Source organism: Aquila chrysaetos, chromosome 2 (genome assembly GCF_900496995.4).
Source record: "Aquila chrysaetos chrysaetos chromosome 2, bAquChr1.4, whole genome shotgun sequence".
Lineage (NCBI taxonomy): Eukaryota > Metazoa > Chordata > Aves > Accipitriformes > Accipitridae > Aquila > Aquila chrysaetos.
The window spans coordinates 17193214-17220100 of record NC_044005.1 but is presented as its reverse complement, the minus strand read 5'-3'; the positions used below and the strand labels follow the sequence as shown (position 1 = coordinate 17220100).

Below are 26887 nucleotides of genomic sequence, written 5' to 3'. Positions count from 1 at the left end.
CTTCATGTTTTTCACCTATGAGAATTTGATTAATTAATAAGTGAATTAAAGAACACAGACTTGACATCCATGGTAAACTGGTATAAGAATAAAGACAAGTCCAAATGTCTCCCCACATTTTGAAATGAAAGATATTATCTGTTTTGCATGTGTTTTATACTCTATTTACACAGGAAAAAGCCCCAATATTAACCCACTTTTAAAAAAAAAAGTATGAAAATTAATTAGGTTTATGAATAATCCTACATATAATCAGCATTTTTAATCTTTGAGACAGCAGCTGAAGACAAGTCAGATTTTATGCAATTATTAATTTATGGTGTGAACTCTCTGTGGAACAAAAAAGGTTTACTGACTGTATTACAGTAGCACCCAGAAACCTCAAACCACAGGCAGACACACAGTTTGCTAGAGAGTCTGAATGTGCCTAGAAAAGAAGACTAGATGTTCTGGAGCAGCAATCTAGCCATGCCAGAAAGCAGATGAGGGAAGGGTTATGTTGACTTCTACCTTTAAAGTTTGAAGGAAGCAGCAACAAAATGGAAGGTTGTAGGTTTAGGAGTATGCAATGATAACTGTTGTAACTAATAGCAATGCCCCCACTGACATCAGCAGAAGCCAAGCCAGGGGAAGCCAAGGCTCACTGAAAATCAGGATTTGAAGCCAAATCTGTGTCCAACTCCAGTGGATTGTTTTTTCTTTTTCTCCTTGCTCCTCTCCATAATTTTTTTTTTTTTTTTTTTTAAAGTTACAGAAGGAGATGCCAGAAGGTGGTTTAAAAAAAAAATACTCTTTGGAGTCCTCTGGATAAGTAGCAAAGACAACTGTTGAAATATAACATTCCATAAGCTTTCTACTATTAAAATTAATCACATGCGACTACATGTGGCTCTCTTTGCTTCCCTTCACACCGCAAGTGCAGTTTTGGTATTTTGATTTCCCTGAGACTCAGCAGTCTGGAGCTACACTTTCATCTGTACTAGTCTCCCTGTTTCTAGATATGCCAGCTTTGTGAAACAATTTATTTGTTTGCATCTAGTCTTGTAAGGGATGGGAAACACATGCTACACAAAACAACACTTGTATGCCAGTGTTTAAAAGACTATAGTTCTAGGAGAAGCCTTTAGTTTTACTTTCCTCCTTCCATGGCACAAGGACCTTAAATCATTCACCACAGTAGTCTAGCATGAAACTACAACAGAGCACAGATCAACTTCCTCTGACCAAGCATCTCAAACTAAAGTACAGTGACAGAAAGCAGCTGCTAGGATGTACCTTTGTCTCCTCATGTTTCCCAGGACTAGCAACAATTGCAAACTAGTATCTAAACAAATCTCTGGACAAAGAGCAAAAGGGCTACTAATGGGGAAGGGAGTCCAAGGACAATTCAGTGATCTGTGCCCCACTGTCACAAGAAAAGGGCTTGTTCTAAAACTCAGAGCTTTTTCCCAGGCTTTTGTTCACAGGGCGCAAATGCTTTTTTCTTTTTTTAAATGAAGTCAAGCTGATTATAAAACAGGCCTTTGTACAAGCCCAACAAGTGCTACAGTTAAATAGCACACAACTTTCCAGTACAAGTTCTTTATCCTGCGAGTTACTAGCTATGACCAAGGAGGCTGCTGAGCAATCTCAGCTGCCATGGACATCAGCAAGGGAGGAAGTCTACTATGAATTTCAGAGGAAGAGTTCAGAGCACTGCAGCATTGAGACTTCGATCATTGAATTGCAAGAAATTAACTTAAAGGTAAGCATTACAATTACAGAGAACTTCTATGCAATTATTTTCATGCACATTTAGGAAAGGTGCATATGCTCGTATTTATGGAGAAGCTGCCTATTCTGTGAAAGAACTGCTTGTCCTCTGGAAGTGCATAGTTAGTAACCAAATAAACCTGTATGTCTGTGTCATGCAGTTATGAGCATTAAAAATGCTGCGTGTGCACAGTCAGAATCAAGAAAATCACAGTACCTATAGGGGCATTTGGCAGTGCTCTCTCAATTAGTTTGCCTGTTCTTAGAACAGTCAGATTTTCAAGAGATACAGGTTTTCATACTTCAAAAAAGGAGAAAAAAAATATTTTAGAATATCAAAAACCCCCAAACTGCCTCATCTTTATATTGATATTTCTGGTTTTACAAGTTTTTGGTTTTAAGTGTAGCAATCTAAAAATTCAAGTTTCTGGCCTCCCCTTTAAGAATGTGTATTTTTACCTCCCACAAGAGGTACTTTGACTCTGTTCTTGATCTTTTAGTCCATAAATTACAAATGCAAGTGTGCCAACACACCCACTCCTCTCTCCCATTTTAAGTTTGTTAGGTCTTTGGGTCTAATTTTCTTCACATCAGATAAAAACTCCTCTGAAAACCAAGTGATCCAAAATATTCCTACCGTACTCATGGACACTTTGTCAGAAAGCTTAACATAGTGGAGCTCACAATTTACCTGCAACATCAGTATCTGTGGTTAGCAGGCAGAGATTTAAAATACAGCAAGTTCAAAGCACCCACTGATTTCAGAAACCTGGTTTAAGACACCTAAATTTTACCAATAGTTTTTGCAGTACTTCTTATTTTCCAACTTCACATACTCTTTGCTTCATTGATTCTAATTACAATTGCAAGGGCTGAAAACTTTTCCAAGTCAGCCTTCAAACTATATCAGCATGAACACTCAAAGAGGAACACCAGCAGTGAGCACTGCTGAGGACTCTATTTCCAGGTTTCCTTCCATAATAGAGATCAAAATAATGTCCATCTAAGGAGGACATATTAAAGGCTTCAGTACTGTCCTTGTGCAAGCAGCCTTCCTTTGAACTTCAGGGCACACCAAGAAAATCAGTGCCTATGCACTGAACATGTAGCATTTCTGGCAAAAAAGATGTCATGTCACAATGAAAACTTTGGTTTGACGTCTCATGCACGATTTTGAAAGTTGTTCAGCCTATATCTAACATTCCTTGAGTGTCCTACTTTGCAACTCTAAGAGCATTCCTTTAACAACCTGCATCGACACTTGTTTCCTTAGAAGTCCATCCATCAACAAAAAAACTTCACAATGCAAATTCACATTGATCCTTGCATGAACCACCTTGGATCAGAATGCGACTCTGGTAACTTGTGCAGGGAGTGACTGAAAGAGCACAAGCTGGTTGCTCATCACCATAGGGTGGTCACTAAGGTAACCAGTGGCACAGAAGGCTGAGACATGCTGCCACTAGATTCTCACCTAAAAGCTTTGAGGTTTCGTTTCCACGCTCGTTGGAAAGCCCATTTTTGCATGCGCCACTCAACTTTAGCCCTTTCAGTCCTATCCCCACTATCTTTTTCATGGCAGAGACTTTTTTTTTTTACCCAAAACTCTATTCCTAATTTTATCCAACACTGCTTTAGCAGTTTCCGCTGTCAGTGCCATCAGACCTAGTTGCTACAGCCTTACCCACGTTCCTAGTCAAGTCTGATTCCCTCTACCCTCCATACTCCCCGTCTCTCTGTCCCTTGTTAAGTTACACATCTGGTCTGAGAATCTCCCTGCTCTGAAGGGACAGAGACAACATCTGGAATAGGCTTGGAAAGAAGACACTGTCCCATACATCTCTAGGAGCAACCAGTGTAGCTGTCTGCATCAGACGAGAAATACAGCTCCACTCCGCCTGAGTCCCAGCTTCCCATGCCTTTGCACACCCTCTCCTTACTTTTGTTACTGTAAGCATACTCTAGCCCAGCTCACAAAAATTCAGAAATAAGGGACAGTATCACACACAGTGAGGGAAAAAACCCAACAGATTTTTAGCTCAATTTAGTTTGTACATATACAAATAAGAGTTTGCAGAACCTCCTACCACAGCCAAACATGGGCAGATTTCCATGCACATTCCTGTCAAAGATCAGTTCCCAGTAAAGCTTCAAGCCCTCAAATTCCACACCACAGCTGTCTTCTGAGAGGCATCGCACTTTACATCTGCTTCATCCAAATTCAAGTTTCTCTTTAGCGGAGCATAAACCATTGCACAACTCCTGTGGGAAATTTTAGTCAAAACAACTCTAAGTGACATAAAAATTTGAAAGCTTCAATCCATACAAAAAGATGTAAGCAAGTGACATGAGGGTCATTTTATTCTGCACAACATTTTATATAATAGTGCGACTAGGGACATCTTTTTACAACAAATGTAATTGATTGCAATGACTGATTTTAGTTTAGCTACTCACTTAAGCTCTTCATCCCTGCTTTAAAATATCACTTCTGCACTTCTACAAGCATGCAGTATGCAGCTGAATTACCCTCAACATTTTTACAGTAATGAGAGCTTATTTATATTACATCTAATATAAAATTACATTGATAACACTAGCAACTGAAGACTTATGTTTTAAAGGCTTGCAGGCTCCCCAGAATTACAGATTTGTCAAGAAAAGATTAAGCAACAGCAGTTCATGTGATTGAGGGTCACAGCAATCTAGACTGTAGTTCCTTTTCAAAGAAACATTATAAGAACTTAAAAATGTGTTAAAATGTATACACATTCCTAGAAAAAACTGAAAGACTAAAGGGTCCGTGATGAAAAAATAAAAACTTTATTGAAATATTGTAGTACCAAGTTTAAAAAAACTAAGATTAAAAAAATATATATATAATTAAGATTCTCCATAACAATTCCATCTACTTTACAAATACATTGATGTGTGCAAAACTCTTAATTTTTACTTGGAGAAATATCTCATACAGTTGAAACTCACGTGTGATGACACATGCTTAGTACTATCCATCTTCTGCCACAGAGGAGAACAAATGGCCAGTGCTGTTTATTAAAGTTGAGGCAAGTTTTTGTAACATGAGATGCATTTCTCAAAATGACACAGAAAAATAACTTACTGTAATTTTTTTTTTTTTTTTTACTTTATATATAAAGACATAAGGGAATTCAAAAGTGCTAAACAGGAACAGATGTAATCGCTCTCAGAGGCAACAAACATTCAGTTACTACAGCCTGCCATTTTAGCGAAGTGCATAACTCAGGGATCACCAGCCACCAGACCAGAGCTGCCAGAGCCCTCTCGTGGACACAAAATACACGCTAATCGGAACTTTTCTTGCCTGACAGCAACTGCATGATCTTAAAACAAGCTAAGCCAACAAAAGCACTCCTGTCATCACAGCTATAGCCAGAGTATGCCAGTAGAACTTAACTGGGGCACAAGAATCCTTCTTACAGGCAGTGTGCCCTGGGGTTTTCCCACAGTTATGGAAGACCAGAAGACATTTCCAGCTTTTTAAGTAAATTACAATTTCTATGAATTACCATACCAAGTTAAATCAGAAACTCAGAGCCCAGGACCCTGTTTCTGCAACACTGGTCAAGAGTGAATGCACAGGAAGCAACGAACAGGACATGCATATACAGTTATAATCCCAGTTCCTAGCTTTCTATGGCTCAAGACTTGATGCAATAACAGTATCTTTGTATTTAGCAGATCAATTTTACTTTCCAGAGTTTGCCCAGTCCTTTCTCAGGCCTGTGAAAGATTTTGCAGTTCATAACTCCTGGGTGAAAAGAGGCAAGAGGTGTTCTCATTAGAGGTAATATTTCTCAGCTCTGCATATAAGTTAGAGGTATATAAAATTATGCTTCCTCTGTAATACTGGAAGACTCCAGCACCATTACCATCTGCAAATAAGCAACAAGGGTCTAACAGACTCTGGTCACGCAGAATAGTTGCAAGAAGCTCGCTTATCCCAAAGAATAATTCTAATCCTCTATTACAAAGGTCACACTACATGTCCTTGCTCCAGGACAGCTTCACAATTCACAAAGCAGAGTGTTACTACAAAGAGGCATATGTTGAGATCAGTGTCATTAAGAAACAAGTCTGAAGTCTCAAGACTGTCTCATTTAAAGGTCCACACTCAAGCTTGAACATGATCTTCCATTCTATCTGTTAAATGTGGGGGTCAGACATTTTTCCTTTGATTATTAGCATGACCTCTCTCTGCCAAAGGCATCCTTACACCATCTAAGTCAAAAAGCTGCCTTAGATCATGTAGATCACCCACCAGTTAAACTGACTTAGGTAATTTCATACATAGTCTTCGCCTCTGTCATTTATGAAATGGACCATTTATTTTAAAGCTAACACAAACACCCTCATGGGAATATGCTATAAATCCATAAATATTATTTAATTACCCATCTAGTTCAGAAACAAACTTGCATATAGGTCTCTAGATTAGGTCCAAAACAGGAAGTTAGATACAGTTCAGATTCCAAAATGTCAGTTTCCCACAGGACCTGAGTTTCTACGCCAGTAAAACCCCCATAGCACTTCTATGTTTCTGCTGCTTGTTGCACAACTTTTTCAAACTAGCACACCTTCAAAATAAGCAAGAACTTTTCACAGACATTTCTTCAGTATCCACAATTTAGGCATCCCACACAAGTTTTAACTGTGCAGTCCAGAACTGTAGGTATATTTTAAGCATTCTTAATACTCTCAAAACTGAGGATATGTTGGCGCTGCCAGATGTTGCCTTGATGGTATGCTGAAATTATTTACCTGGCATGTAGAACAGCTGGACCTCAAGCCATCCCACTAAAAAGCTTCAAGAGACAATACAACCATCTAAGTAGAGCTCAATCGTTAAGGGGCAATAAGGGACTTCACTTCCAGGCACTATCACAAGTCAGAAAGACACACAGATATCTGACTTGGACACGAAGAGGTGTCCCGTTGCGATAAGCTGAACTGAGACTTTTCTTCTGATCTTTCTCACCAGCTAACTTAACCCTCACCTTTTTAAAAAACAAACAAAACAACTTTCTGCTGACAGTATCATTCTTAGATGTCTACCTTCTTGTGCACTGTGTAAGAACCTCAAACCACCAATTTGTAACTAGTAATTCTGTTCAGCAGCAAAATGCCTGGAAGTAACCTAATTTGTTACTATGAGCATTTAAGCCCTGCAGTTTGAATACTGGCGCTTTTATTACTGTTTTCAAAATGAGGTGACAGGTCTTCTAACAGGAACATCAGCAAAATGTCAGGAGTCTTATGGGAGTCCCATTAATATTTCTTCTGAACAGATGATTTAAATCATTATCTGGAAAATACAAGAAGTTTCACTTAGACTGATAGAAGACTGGACCAGGTAACAAATAATTATCTCTTTGTTTCTAAAGTGTACATGGGCTAATTGTTCTAAGTCTTATCAGTAGGGAGAAGTGTTTATCGACTAAAAGAGTGCTGCATATTGCATAATCCAAAAGCATTTGACCATACTAAATATTTTATTAAAAAGCATTCTGCAAAGCTTATTATCATCTCACAGGCCAATCTCACAAAACCGCAGTGAGTAACTATAAATTCAGGTACTTTTATTTAACCCAGTACACAGACTTTAGAGAAGCTTTCTAAAATTTATAGCAGTTTTTCAGTGTTCAGCAGATGTTACTCTATTTGCTAAACAATATCAGACTGCAAAATTGCTCTTACTGTTGATAGATCAATAATGACATGGGATAAGTCATTATCTCCGTGGCAACAGAATCGTTAACTGTTAGAGGAATATTGCGCATGTTGCTGCTGCGACTCTTACAGGCATGCCTCGGCTTCCTCACGCAGGTGCTCTCTCTGCAAGCCTGGTATGCCCAGAGTACTAACAACCAAGGGCATCTCTTGGACTACAGAGGATTAAACTACAACTGTGGTTATGTTATTCCAGAAGGAACATATTCTCACAAGGGTTTATTACACTTCAGTTTGATGTCCTTATTTCACTTATAATTTCTAATGAACCACATCCTTGTAGAAATAGCTAGAATGAAATTCAGGAAGGCAAATACCGCGAAGTTCTGTTCATAGCCCGGCATTTTTTTGAAAGAAAACATTTAGTTGCCTTTAAGAATAGAAAGATCTCTTTCTTTTTACTCAATTTTAGTTTAATTCCCCTCTGACTCCCCAGGATCTTGAAGTGTCAGGAGTCTTTCTGCTAGATTAGAACGACAAACTAGACCATTTGGGCTATGACCCTCGTCAAGCCTCTATATACCATAGCAGTTCAACAAATAAAAACCCCCATATTTTTGCTTTGCAGAATTTACTGAAGTTTTATCTAGCACGAACTGGATACTATTTTTTGTTTCCATATTGCACAACCTTGCACCATGTTAGTCACAACATTTAAATAAGCCACAGAAAGCAGTAACTTCTCTGCGTCTTGATCAGCCCGTGATCTGGCATCTGATGTTCTGCTGAATACAAAACTTACTGACACACACAATGCACAATGTTCATCAACAATACGTGAACTTTTCCTTTAGATTCATAATAGAAATTATTTCTTCATAAATACATATATTTTCAAATACCACAGCAACACTTTTTTTATTCATAAGCTATTCACGTGGGATGACAAACCGCAAGTTTGCCACAACTTCCTTTGGAATGCGTTCTAATTAAATTTAAATAAAAGGCAACAGAATTGATGCCTGAAGGTGGTTTCATAGAAAATGAAAAATGAGTTGTCATTCAAGTATCAGCTGGATTTGACAAAAATCAAGAACTAGCAAACAGTCTTCTGAATGCTGAACACAAGCTGGTCTTGTTTGTAAAGCTGTCACATGAGCGGAACTGGGTGGAAAAAAAATCATTTTCCTTACAAACGCAAGCAATACAAATTGCCACTAATATACCAAAAGTCCAGATGCTAGAGGTGCAGTGTAAATTAATACTCAGAAATACACCTTGTAATTTGTGAGAGACTCTGGTTTAGCACAGAGGAAAACTTTTCAACGTTTTCTTCTACTTACGGGATGGACGCGGCTGCTGTAGGAGACCTCCGCGCTCTGCTCCGAGTTCTTGCAAAGAATCCGGCGCCTGCCCGGGAGCCCAAAGTCGGCTGCGCACGCCGCCATTTGCGGGACGCGGTCCACATTCCGCGCTTCCCCGGCTGACGCTGGGCCGTTCTGCGCGTCCGCCAGCGCCAACCGCACCAACCTCCCGCACCGGCCGCCGGCCGGCCGCCCCCATCGCGCTGCCCCCTCTCCATCTCGCTGCCAGCCCCGCCGCCGGCTGTGCCAGGGACAGGCCAAGCTGCGCGAAGCTGCCGGCTGGTTACTCGGCTCTCCTCCCCTCGCGCTAAAGCGAAGCGTGCAAAGACCCGCTAGTTCTCAGGGATACAAACCGCCTGCTTCATCCCATTAAAAGTCAGCCAAAACGCAGCAAGTGACTGCAGTCAGACAGGGCCCCGGAGACAGCCAAAGCTGCCGAGGAGGCAGGCCCAGCCAGCGCGTCGCCAGCCGCTCCCGTAACGCCTCGGCTGCCGCCTCCGCCTGCCGCGGGAACGACAGCTGCCGGCTGCACGGCGCTGCTCTTCCGCGGACACGCTCCCACCGCTGCAACCCGCACATCTGAACACGCCTCGCCACCGAAGAGTTCCTTCCACCCGGCGCGGGCAGCCGGTACCCCACGGCAGCCTGCCCCTCCGCACCCCCTTCCCCCGGACTTCGTTCAGCCGCCGACACGGTCCTGACTGCCGGCTCGCCCCCCGGCCCCAGCGAGCTCCCCCGCAGCCTGCGACGCCAAAGGGCCGGCGGGATAAAACCCGACCCGACCCCGCGGGCAGGCGGCGCCGGCCCATCCGCCGGCTCCACCGCAGCGGCGCGCCACCCTCGCGGCTCCGCGCGAAGCCGCCGGACCCGAAGGCAGCGGCCGAGCACGGCGGCGGCCGCCCCGCGGGCCTCCCTGCCGTGCCGTACCGTGCCGTGCCGCCCCTTCCCCTTCCCCGCCGTCCCGCGGAGCTAGCAGTGGGCGGCTCCGCGCCCCGCGGCACATCGTCCATCCCCCCGCCGCCGGTCAGACGGAAAGCGGCCGCGGCACGCCGGGCCCCGCCGCCACGAGCGCGGCCGCTACCCGGAAGCGGAAGGAGCTACCGCTAACCACGCGCCCCCTGGGCCTCCCCAGCAAAACAGCGCGCCGGGGAAGCCTGGCCAATCGCGTCCGCGGAGCGGGCGGGGATTAACCAAGCGGCGTTAGATTGACAGGCGCTCCTCCCAACACAACTGCAGCGGCGCGGTTCCCTCCACAAATAGGAAAGCTACCTGTAGCCTCGGGGTTGCCGGGTGGGACAAGGCGCGCTGTGTCTTCACGCTACTGGCCGTCGGCGCTGATTGGCGGCTGGCTGCGCCAACGCGGAGGAGACGCTCCCCCGCGACCTCTCCCGCTCTCCGCCAACAGGCGGCCGCCGCTGGCTCCGGGCCGGCGGAGCGCGGCGGGAGCCGGCAGTGGGCGGTCGGGGCAGCATGAGCGGGGTGGTGCGCGCGGCCTGGCGGTTGGGCGCAGCCGCCGCGGGGGGCCGGGCCGGGCGGCCGCTGAGCCAGGCGGCCGGCGGGGGCGGCGGGGCCGAGGCCGAGGGCGGCGGCAGCGGCGGTTCGGGGTCGCGGGAGGCGGTGGAGCGGCTGGTGCGGGCGCACCCGGTGGTGGTGTTCATGAAAGGCAGCCCGGCGCAGCCCCTCTGCGGCTTCAGCAACGCCGTCGTGCAGATCCTGCGCCTGCACGGCGTGGAGGACTACCGCGCCCACGACGTCCTACAGGACCCCGACCTCCGCCAAGGTCAGCGGCGGCCCGGGGCCGGGCCCGGGCGCGGCGGCTGCCGGGGGTCACCTTTGGGCGCCGCCTCCCCCGCTGCCGGGGCTTGCACATAGCCCGAGCCGGCCCCGGGCTTCTCTTTGGGAAACGCCGCTGGGACGGGGCAGAGCCAGGACCCCGAAGTCCCGGCTTCCCTCTCGGAAGGGCCCCCGGAGGCTCCGGCGGTGTAACCCTGCCGGCGGTCGGGGCTGCCCTGACGCCTCGGACCTCCTGCCGGGCTCCGGGTGGCAGCCCCCCGCCGCTTTTCACAGAGTTAACTTGCTTTTGCTCGCTTTCTTGGGTTTTTTGTGGGGTTGGGTCGGTTTTATAAGTGGGCCTACGTCCCGGGGCTGGGGGGGTTTGCGGAATTTGAAGCGTGTCGCAGAGGTGTGCCATTGAGGTTGCTTTGCCTGGACGTCCCCGTCTGGTTTCTGTAACCCGTGCTGTGTCCGAGAGCGTCTTAGTTATCAGCAGAATGCAGTTATGCTTATGGGGTGACTCTTGGAGATCGGGCTTTTCGTGCTACGCTGCCTTGCCTAGCTGATAGATACAAAGCTGCCTTAAAAGACCCCTAAAATACTTCATTATCAGATTTCATCCTCCCTGTGAACAGTATGGTGAAATTTCATGAATGGCTTGGACTTGTACTGCTTGATTCCCTGCTGGCACTGCCTGCTGGGGATCTTCTGATAACGTGCAAGATTATGCTAATAATTTGCACAAGAAATATTTAGTAATAGTTTCACCATTACTGCTCAAGTGGCAGGAGCTATTCTATATAAGGGTTTTTGCCAGTTGTAGAAAGCTAGTACGCTGTTCTCGTAATGCTTTTCTTCTTTCTGTCTTTGATGTGCGTAGCTGACTGTTGAGGTTTTACGTGTTTATTTGAGAAAGTTTTAAAACAAACAAACAAAAAATAATAGTACGTAGTAATTAGTCTTGCAGATGCACGGCATTACCAGTTCTTGTCCAGAATCCACTAAAATGTGCTTTAAAGCCACATACTGGCATGTATCAGGTGACTTCCTTCTCCTGTGTTTTGGAATCATCCGACTAATACAGGGTTTTGTTAGCTTTTAGCTGAAAGGTTGATTTTTCCAATCCTTGTTTGCTTTTCAGTTCACAGGTATAATAGTTGGTATGGTGTAAAAGCTTAAATCCTGGAATTTGGATGTGATGACGTTTTTTGTTAATGAATGTTGGTTTTGTTCAAGTAAATCTTCTACTGCCTTTGGCAGGTGAGCAAATCATGGTAGTTTTCTAAATTTTATTTACATATCTGAATTTATTAATCGTACAGTTTACTAGAACAAACTCATAAACTAAAAAGGAGGAAGCAAAACCTTGAAATCAAACTATCAGCATTTCACTTTTGGTTGAGAGGGCTTTTGTGAGCCCTTGGAACGGGCAATGAATTTATAAGTTATAGTCTCTGGGGAGTTGACCATGTGAATATGTAATATTTTCTTCCTATGTAACAGGAACATCTCCCTTCTGCGCGCGTTAATTTCTTCCTCCAAATGAACTCTGGCTTGTGCTAGGTGATCCAAGAGGTTATTGCCCTCCTGGCTACCTGAGCTTTAAATTAAAATCAGTGGTTTGATCCGGACTGTTTGGCTAAGCCAGTAACAGAGCGTACACTTGCACAATATCCTGCTGGTTCTCAGGTGCTTAAAGAAGTTGTTCTGTTCCCTTCCATGCATCAGCTTTGGCACTGGTCCGACTGCACGGAGAGCCAGCTCGATTTATTAACTGGATCACTGGGCGTGCGAGTTGAACTAGCTTGTTGTACTGTGAGCTGAGTGCCAGAGCCAGCACCAGGGGTGGAGCCTTGAAGAGTTGGGGAACGACATCACTACTTTCAAGGCCAGTGGGCTGTTGTACTGCTTCAGCTGTATTGCCTACTGCACCCTAAAAAGCCAGTATGTGCCTGCTCCTGCGGATGGCAATCTCTGACAGAGGAGAGGGCTGCTGGAAGCTGTAGCTCTTTAAGTTGCCAAGTATGATTCAGCAGTGGCTGCCTGAAGGCCCTCTCAGTCTCCCCGAGATCTGGCCTCAGGTGCTGAAAAGTTAAGATATGCAGCTTGTGACGCTTTCCGAAGTCCTCTCTGTGAACATAAGCTGCATGCATGCGTGTGGGGTTAGCGAGGGGATGCTGAACCTTTAGCTATGAAAATATCAAATAGATCAACTACAGATTGATCTGCAAGGAGATTACTGTATGTGAGCTGGTCACCAGCTTTGTATTCACATGAACATAACTTAAATCTTTGCATATATGTATGCTTACACATTTGTAGTAAGAGCAGGCTGTTGGAGAGATGGTGATTCAGGCATGTTTGAAGTGCTGATTGGTTTCTTTCCTGTATCTATTGAAACACCTTATTTTCAGGTTGTTGTAGTTTGATTGCTGAAACTTGCCCTGCTCTAAAATATGGCAAGCTGTAAAACCAGAACAATTCCCCTACTTGCCTCTTCACCTAAAAGCACACTCAGATCTGTGAAACTAAATAGTACTAACTAGTACCAACTAAATGGTACTTCATGTGATCTTTCTGAACTTGAGCTGAGGATATGCTTCCCTGGCACAAATCCTTCCTTATTAAAGCTGGTTTAAGAGACCTAGGCCCTCTCTTGGACTCCATGGCAATTCAAGTTTCTCTAAGTTTGCTCTTCCAGAAGTGATCCTGCTCTCAGCTGATGGACTGCATTAGGCTGGTTCAGGTCACTGAGGTGGCAGAGAAGCTTGGCATTACATATGGGAAAAGTGGTGGTTTAAACTGTTGTGGTAGTTCACCCTCAGATTATTTTCATTGTTGCTTTACATTACCTAAGTATGGGATGCTGCCGAGAGGGTGGCCTTGATCCTTCCTCTGGCCCTCGGGCTAGCTTTCCCTCAATCATGCTTGCACCAGTACTAACGATCTCCATGAAAATGTGTTGCTTTTCTAGAGAAAGTGTGGTAGGAGTGAGAGTTGTTGCTTGAGTCAGTTCTCTGATGTGGCCCATCATTGATTAGTGCTAATGCTGGCAAGAGGGAGGCTGAGAATTGGTAACTGGAGTTGGGGAAATGGGATGGGAGTGCGCTAGGTACCCCTTTCAGTAGCAGTTTGCACTGATTCTGGTTTCACAGCCAAAGTGTACTAGCTCAGCTGTCAAACTGTAAACTTGATCTGTGGAGTGTGGTTCTACAAAGCAAACAGCGCTTCAAAGCAGAAGCTTTGTTAACCTGGAGGGAGTGGGAAGGAAATCCCTTGGGGTGTCTGTGCTGCTGAAGGATCCGTCACAAAAGTGCATCCGAGGGCAGCAAGCATAGACCAGGCTAACATGCTTTAACACTACTGAAATAGGATCAGTAACTGCTCTGCTAACCTAGGAGTTGGTTAGCCAGTTCAGGAGGTATTCAATTTGTAATCTGGTTGAGCCACAGCACGAAGGCTTTTAAAGCAGCTTGTCTAATACATGAAATGCACCATACAGAGAAACTAAGCCTGATTGTATTCGTATTTTTATCTGAAGTTGGATAGATCCTTGAAAGTACTACCAGTGCTTGTATGTATGTGCAGTTGGGTCCTTGCAGAAAATAGTTCTGTGAAAGAATGATTGGTGTAAATATTACCCTGGAACGCTTATTAGCAGTAGGTTTATTATGCAGAGCCCTTGGTTCTCAGTTCACGTTTAGCATTACAGTATCTTAACAAAAACAAACCCTATTTCATATCTGCAGTGGCCCCTTTGAGTAGGGTTATCTTTAAGCATGCCTTAATGTTGGGACTCACTTTTTCATTGAGACTGTTATGGGTTAAAAGATTTTTAGGGCAGTTTGAGCAGTTCTGAGTGCTCAAAGGCCAAGGAGTGTTAAACAAAAGTACTGATAAAAACAAAGTGACATCAAAGCTTGTAATTTCTGCAAACTGTATTTAAACAACTGAGAGAGGTTTTAATGAAATACTAAGGAAGAAGTTACAGGAGGTGATGCTGGAGATTAGGTTAGATGGTTATGGGTTCCCTTTGGTCTTGATTTATATGCTAAACTTGCTGTTTTGGACTTTTGAAGCATTAATTTTCCATGCATGAAATCTGAAGTCAAAATAAAACCTCCTAGCTGATGTTGTATTTCATGGTTAGGAACACTTTGTCACAGCAAATTTTTTTTCTAGATTACTCTTATCTTAGTGGTTTTTTTTTTTAAACACACTGGTATTTGACTAAGGGGAATTATTAGGTCTATTTCATCTTTTATGCATTAAAATCATAATCCTATTGTATATCTATGCACTTATGCATTAAAAAAGAAAGTGTTTTAAGTTCCAATCAAGTAAACATAATTTGCTTATATGGTTATTTTTTACCTCAAATATTTTGGTTTTTACCTTTACAGTCTTTATAGAGGCTAAAATGTTTTCTAAGGGGAAAGCAAATTCCCTTGTGTTTTCTGCTATACAGGTCTAATACTTGCTGTTAGTACTTTGACATCCTATGCTAAAGCTCACACATGCTTGTTTAGAGGGTTGACTTCCAAGGTGAATGGGCTCTGATCTGAAAAGGCACTTCTATTGTCTGTAGGCTTAAATTTGCTATACGGGCTTTCGTGCCTTTAGTAGAAAAATTGCAGGCATTACATATTGAAAAACGTATAAAAATGTTGAATTCAAAACTTGGCATCTAAGCAAGTGCTGGTGGACTTGGTATAAGAGCATGCAGATGTAGAATTTAACTACTTCCTCTGCTATAGATACAATGGCTTTGTGTGAAGAGTCATTTAAAAAGTGGCAAATTGGATATGATTCTTCTGTATAATTTCTTGCATGATGTCTTTAAGTGCAAGTTGGGATTCAATTTATACCAGCTGATCAGTTAATATTTTTGGATGGTCTTACATTTGTCTTCTATGAAGTATAGTTTTAAACTTTAATTCTGTACTTCGTAATTGTGACTTGAGCTCTGTTTTGTTTAATGAATACTTTTAAAGAGACTTCAGCCTTTGTGCCCCTCCCATGGGCTGTAAGGTCTGGCAATGAAAGATAAAGCAATTTGAAATTCATAAGGCTTCTAGAGGGGCGAATATATCTTGCAATTGAAATTGCAGTAGTAAGTATAACTGTATGAATTCAGTAAGAACATAAAATATTTTAAAGTACCTTTGGGAAATATAAAGGATAACTGAATGTAAACAGTTCTCATTATTTTTCAATACTTCTTATTTCTTTAATTGATTGAAAAATCCTATTTGCTCGTTTCCTGGGAGGGAAAAGAGATGCTACGTTTTCCTAGCTCCTGTTTGAAGTCAGTATAGGAGCTGACTCCGTATCTTTCAACCCACATTTTTGAGCTGGAGTGAGAACCAAACCTAACTTTAATGTAGTTTTTCTGATAGTGCTCCTGTTACATAGATAAATTTTTGCCTCAGTGGGCGAGAAATGAAAATACCAGTAGTACTGTCAGGTAGAAGCAATGTATTCTATTTAAAATACCATTCTATTTGGAGATGGGGGGAAAACCTTTAATTTTTTTTTTTTCTTATGCAGGAATAAAAAACTACTCTAACTGGCCTACCATCCCACAAGTATACCTCAATGGTGAATTCGTTGGTGGTTGTGATATACTCCTCCAGATGCATCAGAATGGAGATCTCGTAGAAGAGCTGAAGAAGCTAGGAATCCGTTCAGCGCTTCTGGATGCAGAAAAAGACCAAGACAAAAAGTAAAATGAGCAAAAAAAAGATGCTGTGATTGGAATAAAGCAAATCTTCGATAAGAACTTGTTACCAGTAAAGCCTTACGTACTTTAGCTCAAAGAAGGCATCTTTTTGAACTGACACTAAGATTTCTCTGTGAATGTCTGTTAGCTCATGGTAAATGTAGTGATCTTGGTATTTTGATTTATGGATATTGTGAAAATTTGAGTATAACCACTGCACTGTAAAGCGTACATTTGTGGAAATCTGTGTTTTAAAAAAGTTCACTTCTAAAAGCATTCTCTTCTTGATTGAGGTGGGAGTAAACCAAAATAACTAATAATATTTTTATGGATTTTGAGTATGTGTTTATCTGGTCTTTGATACATGAACCTACGCAAACAGCGTTTGCATTCCCTTGTTCCTCTTGAAAAAGCGTTAAGTAATTGTGCATCAGTTTTGCTATATAACTCCTGGTGGTAAGACTTCCTGAGAGCCTGTAAAACTTCTGTAATCACATATGATATAGGAGAAAAAAAGATTATATGAGAGTGCATGAAATATACTTTTATTCCAAAGGGTAAAAATAAACAGACTTGTACAAATACATGTATAATGGTCATTATTACTTTGTAACTTTCTGATGGCTTTTAAAAGATTGCTAAGAATTGTGCCTAAAGATTTTATAAAACCTTTTCTACCTCTTGCAAAGCAGCTTTCCCCTCTGCTTATATACTTTGTGTATTGCAGTTCTGTGTCAGTGCTAAAATGTGGGAATTGTTTAAGGCTTCAGTATTCTAGCTTGAAATAGTACAGGACAATACTTCAGTTACTACTGTAATCTTGTATTATTTGCTAGTTGCTAAGTTATCTTTTTATATTTGTTGTATCTCCAAGTATTTTCTCCTGACTGCTGTGCTGCAAACAGTATGGTCTTCAAACGTGGGATTAACAGATGAAATGTTTCATGTAGATGAGTGCAGCAGAGAGGCTACTGAATAGATAAATACTTCTTTGTGGAAAGTCTCTGAAGTCTTCAATACCTATCTAATCATGTTTCCCTGAGTGAAAGCAAATTATATTAACTAGTGTAGCTTCAGCTGTACAACAATACTGCTAAGGTTAAAAGCTAACCAAGCTGTTTCTAAATGCAGTTTACTTTTATAAATATAAACCACTTGCATGCGAGTTAGGCAAATGATTGGAAATAAACTGTATTTTATGTTGATTTTCTACAGTAGTTCTTCTTTATTTTAAATGACTAAGGAAACTTATGCTACTTTTGATGTGAAACCTAAAATGTTTTCCACTGCATAGGATAGAAAATGTGTTAGAGAAAGGAAAAATATGAATGGTCAGTAGAAGAGGAAGTCAGGAATGGATCTTGCAGACAAGAGAGGTTTGATGCAAGTTCCAGTTCTAAATCTCTCCTGTCCACTTGAGCAAGCTGTCCAGTGGAGAAACTATACTGGTACATTTTTCACAGAATTTGCCCAACTTGTTACAGTAAGCTTACTGTATAGTTTTATTGCAGTCAGTATCACCAGGATTAAATACAGTGTGTACGTTCTCTATGTATTCATTTGTTCATGACAGCTGCCCAGTGCCAGTAGAGGTGACTGAATGACCACTGTGTATGAATAAGTTACACTCAGAGGCAGTCACTTGTGGCTGTTAGGCATGGAGATATGAGTGCAGGATTTTTTGCTCATATACCACATCACATTCATGGAATGAAAAGCTTTAGGTATAGATGAAGGTTAGTTCTGACCATTTCAGGGTTACCTCTTTTTGAATTCAGATTAAATAAGCTTTCTTATAGCTAATCTTTCGCGAGTAGTTTTTGCCATTCTGAATGTAAAAAGACGTTTAGAAAAATAAGTGAATTTCAAAAGTCTTTGGTTATTTGTGTCAAAAGACCTATTGAAATGCAAGTACACAGTAAACAAGGAATAAGGTAACGAAAATTAAATTATTTTCTGTTTCAATGGTTAACTCTTGGTCTGGCTACTAAATAAATCTATTAAAAAAACCAAAACCCCAAATCTGCTGTTTCATAGAGCTCTATTCTTTATTCTTCTGCAAACGTTGAATATTTTTCGGTACCATCTGCTGGTAGTCTAACATAAAGGTAACTTTAGCATTGTCAGGTCTTCTTTCTCCACTAAGCAGCAACATTTTTCTCCCAGCATGAGTTCCTGCTTTTACCAAAACTATAAAATTTTTTCTACTTTCTCTACTTCCTTCCCCTTAGACTTTTTAGTTTTTAATTATCTGGTTAAAATTTTACATAACACTATATAGTAGCGTTTATATCAATCCTTTGCATGATTGGAATGTGTTGTGATTGACCTAGTAAAAGCAACAGTGATACCATAAAGTTGTGTGTGACAAAGCCACAAGAGTGAGAATTTAAAATGTGACTTCTGCCTGCATTCCTGTATAAGCCATAACTTTCCAGGCTCTGTGTGCATGAGCGGTTGTTTTACATATTACATCTATATAAATGCTCATGTTAATACAACTGCAATAAAAAATGACTGTCAAATTGTTAAACTTCAGATGCTTACGAAGAGGCTTATTTTGGGAGTTGACTGAGAGTATTTTCCCCAAGAAGCTAGTTCTGAGTTAGGTTGATCATGTTAGAAGATGGACAGTATTCTGCACTCTGTTTGTCGGCTTTTGCTGTCCCTCAAACTAGAGGCAAAAGGGAGCATGTGCTTCCAATCCAAAAGGGAAGCCACTGCAAATGAGCTGATTTTTTTGAGAAAAAAATCATGCTTCTCATTGATGAGAGATTTGCACCTGCTTTTCTCGTGCTCTTTGGCAATGAGAGAAGGCAACTGGAGCCTGGGGTGACAATCAGTGGATGTGTTGAGCTAATACTGGGGGGCTGGTGCTAGCTGGTGTGGCGGTGTGTTCCCCTCCCCCCAATCTGACCTTTATTCAAGTGATAACCACCAGTGGCGGTCGTAATGGATGTGTCTGGTCATGGTGGATGTGTCTGGTCGTGATGGCCACATCTGGCTCAAAGGGGATTCTGGGGAGACAGCTCACAACACAATAGCCAAGGGGTAATTTGAACAATGTACCCACCTAACCACAGTGCTGGTCAATGTCTGACTCAAGCCAAATTTGGAAGAAACTGACATCTGTAGTCTGTATGTAAATATGACTTTAAGTCAATTATCTTACTCCATAAATAGTGGACAGCCCAGGGCCCCTTGAGCTCTCCTGCACAGCAGCAGGCTGCACACCAGGATCTCCCCTTGAGTAGGGACACTTCTCAAGGTTACTGCTCAAGGTTGAGAGAATCCTTATCGCGTCAGATACTCGGTAAGTGATTAATAGCACGCTAAACCTTGAAATCCTGACTAAGTGATACAAAGGATTGATTGTGCACATACAATCCTTTAGACATAAACGGTTGACCAAGTTTGGGAATAAGTCTGGATCCAGCCACACCTGAACTCCCCTCTGAGAAGGGGTTTAGAACACAAGGGTGTCCTTTCTGATCCTCATGACTCAATGGGAGGGTCTCCCTGACAGTTTTGTCTGACCCTGTCCTCTAAGCAGTAAATAATCAAGTGTACCTTGCCATCAAATCTTGTTAAACCACGGCTGCATTTACTATCAAACTTTGTTAAATCGCTGTTTTATATCAATAAACTTACTGCTACTTCTCACTTAGGAGTGAAGTGCATCACTCCATCCATGATAGCTGGAAAGGTCTATGAGTAGTCCTTGGTCGGGAGGATGAGAAGGGTTCTGTGGGGGAAAGGGTGACTTTTTTCCCTCAAGGGGGAGCAGCTTGTTACAGGAGGTGAGGGGAACGATGGGGAAAAAACTCTGGCATTGCTGCCTGTTCATCCCCGATTACTCTGCAATAAAATGGAGGTAATAGTGCTCAGGAACACAGTTTGGGAAGGCTGGCTGAAGTTGCTGAGAAGGACAGCCAAGAGCAAAGATAGGCAGCTGCCCTTGCCATCTTTGGTGAAGAAAGAAGCAAAGCTGCCTGGTCTTGAGTTTGGTCTGCCGGGGTAAGAATAAGGCAGGTGTCAGGGCTGTGCATGAACATTGCCACCTGCAGGGCTTCTACAGATCAAGGCTGGTTTTATGCAGCTGCCAGCTCCGAAATACCACGTAGTCCTGTCCCCCCTATTTGTGTTTTAGTGTGTTGTACCAGGCAGGTGTTCTGGCTGGCTGCTCCTCCGGTGAGATGCTGCTGGACTCATTTTGGCTGTATTGCACTGCTGAGGGCTTACAATGAGATGAATGCATGTAAACTATTATCTATGATTGTTACCCTATTATTATAGGATTGTAGTATGAATGTTTGCCAAACTGGAAACTATTATCATCATTATTTACATTTTATTCTGGGGATGCCCTTGGTGCTGCAGCTGTGGTAAAAGGCTGAGCTGAGTAGATCAACCTATTCACCAGATCATAAATTAAGCTAATCCTTTGCATCTTCTAACACTTCTTGCCTCTTACACATAAAGCAAGGTGGTTTGATTTAAGCAAATGCGATTGTTCATATTCCAAAACCAATCTGCTGTCCTAAACCTTCACTGAAGGGGAGGTAGGGTTTCTTTGCTCTTCTTGAACTGGTCCTGGTGGGGAGCGGAGGGAAGCAGGTTACAAACACTTGTTACTGTGCTGCTAGTTTTGATTTGGGAGAATTCAAATCAGTTAAACCAAAAGTTGTTTCTCTGAGAAAACGAGCTGTTAACATCTTAATGGGTTACATGGTCAGTGTGTTTCTCAGCCCTAATGACCTTTTCCTTGCCTTAATTTTGCTAGCAAATGTTCAGATGGGGTTTATATTCTCCATTGCTTGTCCACTCTGACAAAAAGAAGTTTATACAGTTTAAATGCTCTGAAATATTTGAAGTGCCTTTATTTGGGTCTGACAACATGGAGGCTTATTTTCATGTTCTGACTGAATTCTGTGATTCTCTTTAAAAAGTGGGCCAGAAATCTTTGGCAGGATTTTTCCAGGAGTCTGTCAATGCTAACAAAGTGCGTAGAAAACAATCAAGCGTGGGAACGTGAAATCGAAGAGTTGTACCAAGGAAAATGTCTCCTGAGCTGGCACCAAGAATCCCATCAAGGCCCTGTTAGTTCCTGCATCTAAGAAGGGCAATATTAAAAAGCAGAGCTGGCAGCCTGAGCAATAAATCCCTGTCTAATCTGGTTTTCATGCCCCTTCTGCAGAAAGTCGATCTTCCTACACAGGGTTTTTCAACATCTGTATTACAGGATTGTGTAAGAAAAAAAACGCTCATTAGTTATAAGATATGCATTACCTGTTAAAGAGTCTCTGTGAGCAATGGTGGAAAGACAGTAAGGAAGGTGTCATGGTTTAACCCCAGCCAGCAGCTAAGCACCACGCAGGCAGCTGCTCACTCACTTCCCCCCCACCCAGTGGGATGGGGGAGAGAATCAGAAGGAAAAAGGTGAAACTTGTGGGCTAAGAACAGTTTAATAGAACAGAAAGGAAGAAACTAATAGTGATAACAACAATACTAAAATGACAATACTAATAAAAGGATTGGAATATACAAAAGAAGTGATGCACAATGCGATTGCTCACCACCTGCTGACTGATGCTCAGTTAGCTCCCGAGCAGTGATCCCCCCAGGCCAACTCCCCCCAGTTTATATACTGGGAATGACATCCCATGGTATGGAATACCCCTTTGGCCAGTTTGGGTCAGCTGCCCTGGCTGTGTCCCCTCCCAACTTCTTGTGGCCCTCCAGCCTTCTTGCTGGCTGGCCATGAGAAACTGAAAAATCCTTGACTTTTAGTCTAAACACCAGAACGTTCAATTTCCAAAACGAATCTGCTGTCCTAAACCTTCACCAAAGAGGAGGTAGGGTTTCTTTGCTCTTCTTGAACTGGTCCTGGTGGGGACGTTTCCCTGGAAATAAGGGAGTAGATCAGGAGCAAAGGTGGTTTTAGTTAGAAAGACCATAGTACCGTATAAAATTCGTGGTAGTCATAGGGTGTGGCTGAGAGGAAGGTACAGTGCTGTACATAATCAACAAGCATTTGTACCTTCAGTTTTGAAGATCACTTCTTAATCAGACAGCAGAAGTGCTTGCAGGACGGCAGGCTGCTGGCTTGTGCTCCCTTCTCTAGAAGAAAGAAAATCTTTTAAGGGTGACTTTTATTCTCAAATGATTTTAACATTTTAAGATCTTTTGAATCAGAGTAAATAAATGTACTAGGCTTCCTTAAAGATGGAGGGAGTTACTAGAAACTTTTTGCTAGCTGTTGAAATACATAGTGTGATTTCCAAAGTACCTTGTTTACCTTAAATATGTGCAGGTGGTGATGGTTTGTAAGGACCTAAGAAGAATCCAAGGGCCAAGTTCAATATTAATTTTGAAACAGCTTTGCCAATTAAAGAATTTAATTCTAACAAACAACAGAGGGACAATGATTATTTTTTTTTTAAATTGTTGCAGCTGTTCTACATAAAAAGCCATGAGACTGCTCCTACACGTACACTGAGATGCTGGCATGTGTGTCTGTGTTTTTGTAGTTATATTTTGTCCCTTTTAATGTAAAGCCTGCACAGGGGGCTTACTTAGCATCTCTTAAAGATGAGCTTCTGTAAAATTTTACTTGGCATTTAACAGTGAATTGAGTCAAAAGGGGCTTTGCAGGAGTGTTGAATTAGAAAAAAATTAATTGAATTACACTTTTTTTGCTTGTTATATAAGCACATTCTTCAAAGCCTGAAGGATTTTATGTACAATTTAGCCTTGAAACAGTGAGGTGGGGCGCTCGAATCTTCATTTTGCAGACTAATATAAACTGAAAGAGAAAGAAGTGATTTGCTACTTGTACTATAACAGCTGTATATAGTTTTGGAGCCTTTAGTCTTAAACCTGTGATCTAGTGAGTGAAAAATACATGCTTTTACAGGGGTATCTCAGCAAGGCTTTTAGAGCTTTCAAATACACACTACAATGACTATCTGTGAAATACTCCTTGTCAGACAAGACTTCCCTGTTGAATGGTAATACTATGAAACCTAATGTTTCTGTTCTTACCCACCATTTCACTTGTCTAAAATCTAAGCAGCTCTTCAAGTAGAGTTAGGGTTTGGATTTTTTTTTAGTTTTGGTTTGGGGTTTTTTTGCTTAAGGAAAATTTAGGTATTTGCTGAGAAGCCGTGCTTTTTGATTACTGCAAAGATGCAGTGCTCCATGAAGACTGGGTACATATTCAAACCTTCACAGCTCGGAAGAGATCAGTTTTAGGGCTGGTATTCAAGAATGTCTTGTACTGCTGATCTTAAAAATACACAGAATCGGGGATTCTTCAGTATTTCACGTGCTTGCTCATCTGTCTGTGATACTCCATGAGAGACAAGCAATAATATGTGAAAGGAAACAGGTGCAAGAAGAGGACTGATACTGCCTGAAAGGAAGGCAAATAAAAGCAAATAAACTGAAAATTCTAGGTGGCCCCAGAGGAAGGTTGCGGAGGGTCTCCTCGGGGAAATGCTCTCGGGGTGGGGGGGTTTGAGCAGCCGGCAGCCGGGCGGAGTGGCCGAGGCCACCCAGGAGATGGTGCTGTTGAACCGGGGAAGCGGCACAGCCCTGACCCAGAAGCATCTTTCAATGCGGTCCTCCCTGTTTTCCATCTGTGTTGCCTGTTATTCTTTGGGGTCCTCGTTTTCTCTCGGTTGAAGAAGGTGTCAGCGTGGAACCCGGAGCGTACGCCGGTCTGGTACGTCATGCCATTCCCAGCCAGACAACCCGGCGCCCTCGATGGAGATGACGCTAGCGCTTGAAGGCGATGTTTTTCCCTCGGACTGCGTGGCTGGCGAGATGGTAACGCCGAGGCGGGGAGCAGCTTCACAGCTCACCGCCCTCATCAGAGCAACCGCCTGAGAAGCGCCGTGCCAAAGCCAAGCATTTGCCGGGTGCCCGCCGCGTCGCCGCGAGGGGTGGGCGGCAGCGGGCCCGCTCGCGGGGGCTCCTCGGGGACCCGCCGCCCGCCAACCTCCCCTCCGCCACCCTCTGAGGCGGCCTGTCCGCGCGTACACGTGTCTGGGCAAGGTAAGCGCGAGGGCGGGTCCCTCGCTCCACGGCGAGGACTCGAGCGGGGCCGAGCGCGGGGCGCGACGCCGCTTCGCCGCCGGCGCACGGCGGGCGCGGGATGCGCGGAGCGGAGGTGCCGCAAGCCCCCGACGGGGCACCCTCGCCCCGTGTCTCCGGGCTCAAGGCACCCACCTCCCTCCTGCGCCGGTGGGCCACAGCGAGCACGTGGGTCTGCAGCCGGCTCGGGCCGGGAAAATTTGGGGCGGCGAAGGGGAATTTGGGTTTCTGTCGGTCTGGGGTGTCTCAGCAGAGCAAGAGGTCAGATGGTTGTGGTGACGTTTTCTGTTTCTTTGCTGGTTTATTAGCATCTTCTGCCTGGGTTCAGAGGTTTCAAATCTGGCCAGAAAAGAACAGCAGGAGCTGGAACAGGTCAGCGGACGCCCTGGCAGTGGCTGTAGCAGCACGAAGTCACCAGGCTGAGTATTTGCAGAATATTCAATGGAAGAGTTCAGTAAAGGCCTTTTCCCCAGTTGCAGGAGGGCTTATGTCTCTGAACGTTTCTGCGTGCGTAACCGGACGGTGACTGGGGTTTTATATGTGATAAAAATCAGCAGCTCTAATTCCCCAAGTCCTCTACTTGAGCTGTTTTCTATCTGAAGGGGTATTACCAAAATTAGGTCTTTCTACATTCAGGCACAGAGGCAGAAAGCAAGCCTACTGCAGGTATTTGAGTGGTTTACAAGGCCCCACTAAGTGCAGCCGCCTTTCTGCTACGAAGCCATTTTGAGTTTGTTGCACCCAGCTCTCTGTGGTTGAAGTGACCGTGGCCGCCAGCGGCAAAGTGGTCAGTGAGGAGCGAGCCATCCGTGGGGACGATGGCCAAACCACACGTGGTGTGGACCTACCAGGGAGGCCAGTGGTATAAGGATTTGAGGATTATGTCTGTTGTGCTGCATTTTGTTTCCTCTCTTCCTAAATCATTAACAGCAATTCAATGGCCAGAGGTAGGCTGATTCCCCCCCCCCTCCCAACTACTTGCAAACAATAAATGATTTAAAGCTCAGCTGACACTTTGTGGGGGCTTTTAATGCATGAGTAATCACTTGGCAGTGCATGAGGAGGGAGCTGGGTAGGGAAGGGGTTGAGGAACTCTGTTGTCCAGTGGTAATTAGGTGGGGCAGCAGCAGGAAACCAGAATAAAATACTGAAGAAGTATTCTAACAATTTAGGAAGGAGCATAACAGAAATAAAGTAGCCTGAAGCAAGCCTGTTCAAATACCCTTGCTTTTCATGTGAACCTGAGGTACAGTTCAGCTCGCTCTGCTGAAGAACTGTCAAGTTTAAGGGCTGGGGCTGGATGTTGCTCAAGCCCAGGCCTCAGGAGTGAGTGCTGTGAGCAGGAGATGGTTTAGGGCTCAGGCCGCGACTTTGACTCAATCAGCGTGGTCCTGCACATCTCTGTCTCAGAAAGATAAGCTCTTCCTATGCTCCCCTATTAAAGGGGAGTCTCAGCAGGCACCAGACAATAAGTTACTACTTTCTTTTAGGGACCATTTCGCACTGAACTCTTGGATAAAATAAAGTGCTAAGGATCGGCACAATGACTCAAACCTAGGAGGCCTCTCTCCTCTGAGACCCCAAATCACCGAGCTATAGTGTCAGCCTTCCTTTCACCCCAGAAGCTCTGCGGTTCTTTCTGAGCCAGGAACCCTGTGCCAACAAGTGGGAAAGCGCGTGCTCTCTTCTCTCCTGGCGCCTGGTGCCCTGCCTGGTAGCCGGGTGCTTTATTTGAGATGGGCAATGCTGGCTTGACATCCCTTGCATGCAGCCTTTTGATGTCCAGAAGCAAGTACTATAATCACTATGCTGCTGCAGAAAAGCAGCTGCTACCACCAAGTTTTTAATGATATGGATTACACACTCCAGGTTTGCCAGCTACTGCCTAGTTTCTGCCTTTGGCAGGTCTAAAACAGGGAGTAGGTGCCTTTTTTTTTTTTTTTTTTTTTTCAGCCTGGGCCAGAGCCATAAGTAGGTATGGAATTTCAGATCAAAATTCCCCCCTTTTTAGGCTCTTAAATCCTGATATCCTGCTAATTTGTTTTTAATCTTAAGCAACATGCAGGAAGGAATTCAAGACAAGATTGCATCTGAAACTGCTAACAGACACGTTAATGTAATATGGTCCAGTAGCTTAGTGGGAAATAAAGTACAGAAAAGTGACTGAAATTTGAACTTCAGAACCTCTGGGTTTTGGTCATGTTGAGACAGTTAGTCAAGAAAGTTCCTGAGGGAAGAGTACAGGAAGAAAACCCCTTAAAGATGCCATGAATTCCACTTCAGAACAATAATAGAGTCCAGAGGGCATGTATGTTGCTAACAGAAATAATACTACGCAAGTAAAGAGGAAACCAGTACAGCTGAATGGCAAGGCTGGGGAGCTTTTTTGAGTCAAATGGGAATCCTTCCAAATTTAAAAATCTAAGCTTAGCTTTCCAATATACTGGTTTATTAATTAGCGTAAAGGCTA

General features: G+C 43.5%; 2 protein-coding genes and 1 non-coding gene across 6 annotated transcripts in view; 1 reads left to right on the top strand and 2 right to left on the bottom strand.

The window, feature by feature from the left end:
* SYNE3 (spectrin repeat containing nuclear envelope family member 3) overlaps window positions 1–10150 on the bottom strand; it is an 87444-nt gene extending 77294 nt beyond the window's left edge. The window contains exon 1 of one of the 4 annotated variants that reach the window (XM_030006784.1): window positions 10095–10150. Coding sequence is in view for 3 of the 4 variants with exons in the window: in XM_030006741.2 (XP_029862601.2) it covers window positions 8805–9024 (220 nt within the window). In the remaining variant the exon portion in view is untranslated. Of the gene's footprint in view, window positions 1–8804; window positions 9467–10094 lie in introns of those variants that run through there. The other 3 variants (XM_030006741.2, XM_030006750.2, XM_041121840.1) reach the window with 3 other exon arrangements.
* LOC115338705 lies at window positions 7412–7685 on the bottom strand. The gene has a single exon (XR_003922514.1).
* Window positions 10151–10234: 84 nt separating the features above from the next.
* GLRX5 (glutaredoxin 5) lies at window positions 10235–18335 on the top strand. The gene is made up of 2 exons (XM_030006805.2): window positions 10235–10605; window positions 16149–18335. Exons 1-2 carry the CDS (start codon window positions 10296–10298, stop codon window positions 16325–16327), a joined length of 489 nt encoding a protein of 162 aa, XP_029862665.1. The 5' UTR covers window positions 10235–10295; the 3' UTR covers window positions 16328–18335.
* Window positions 18336–26887: the final 8552 nt, after the last annotated feature.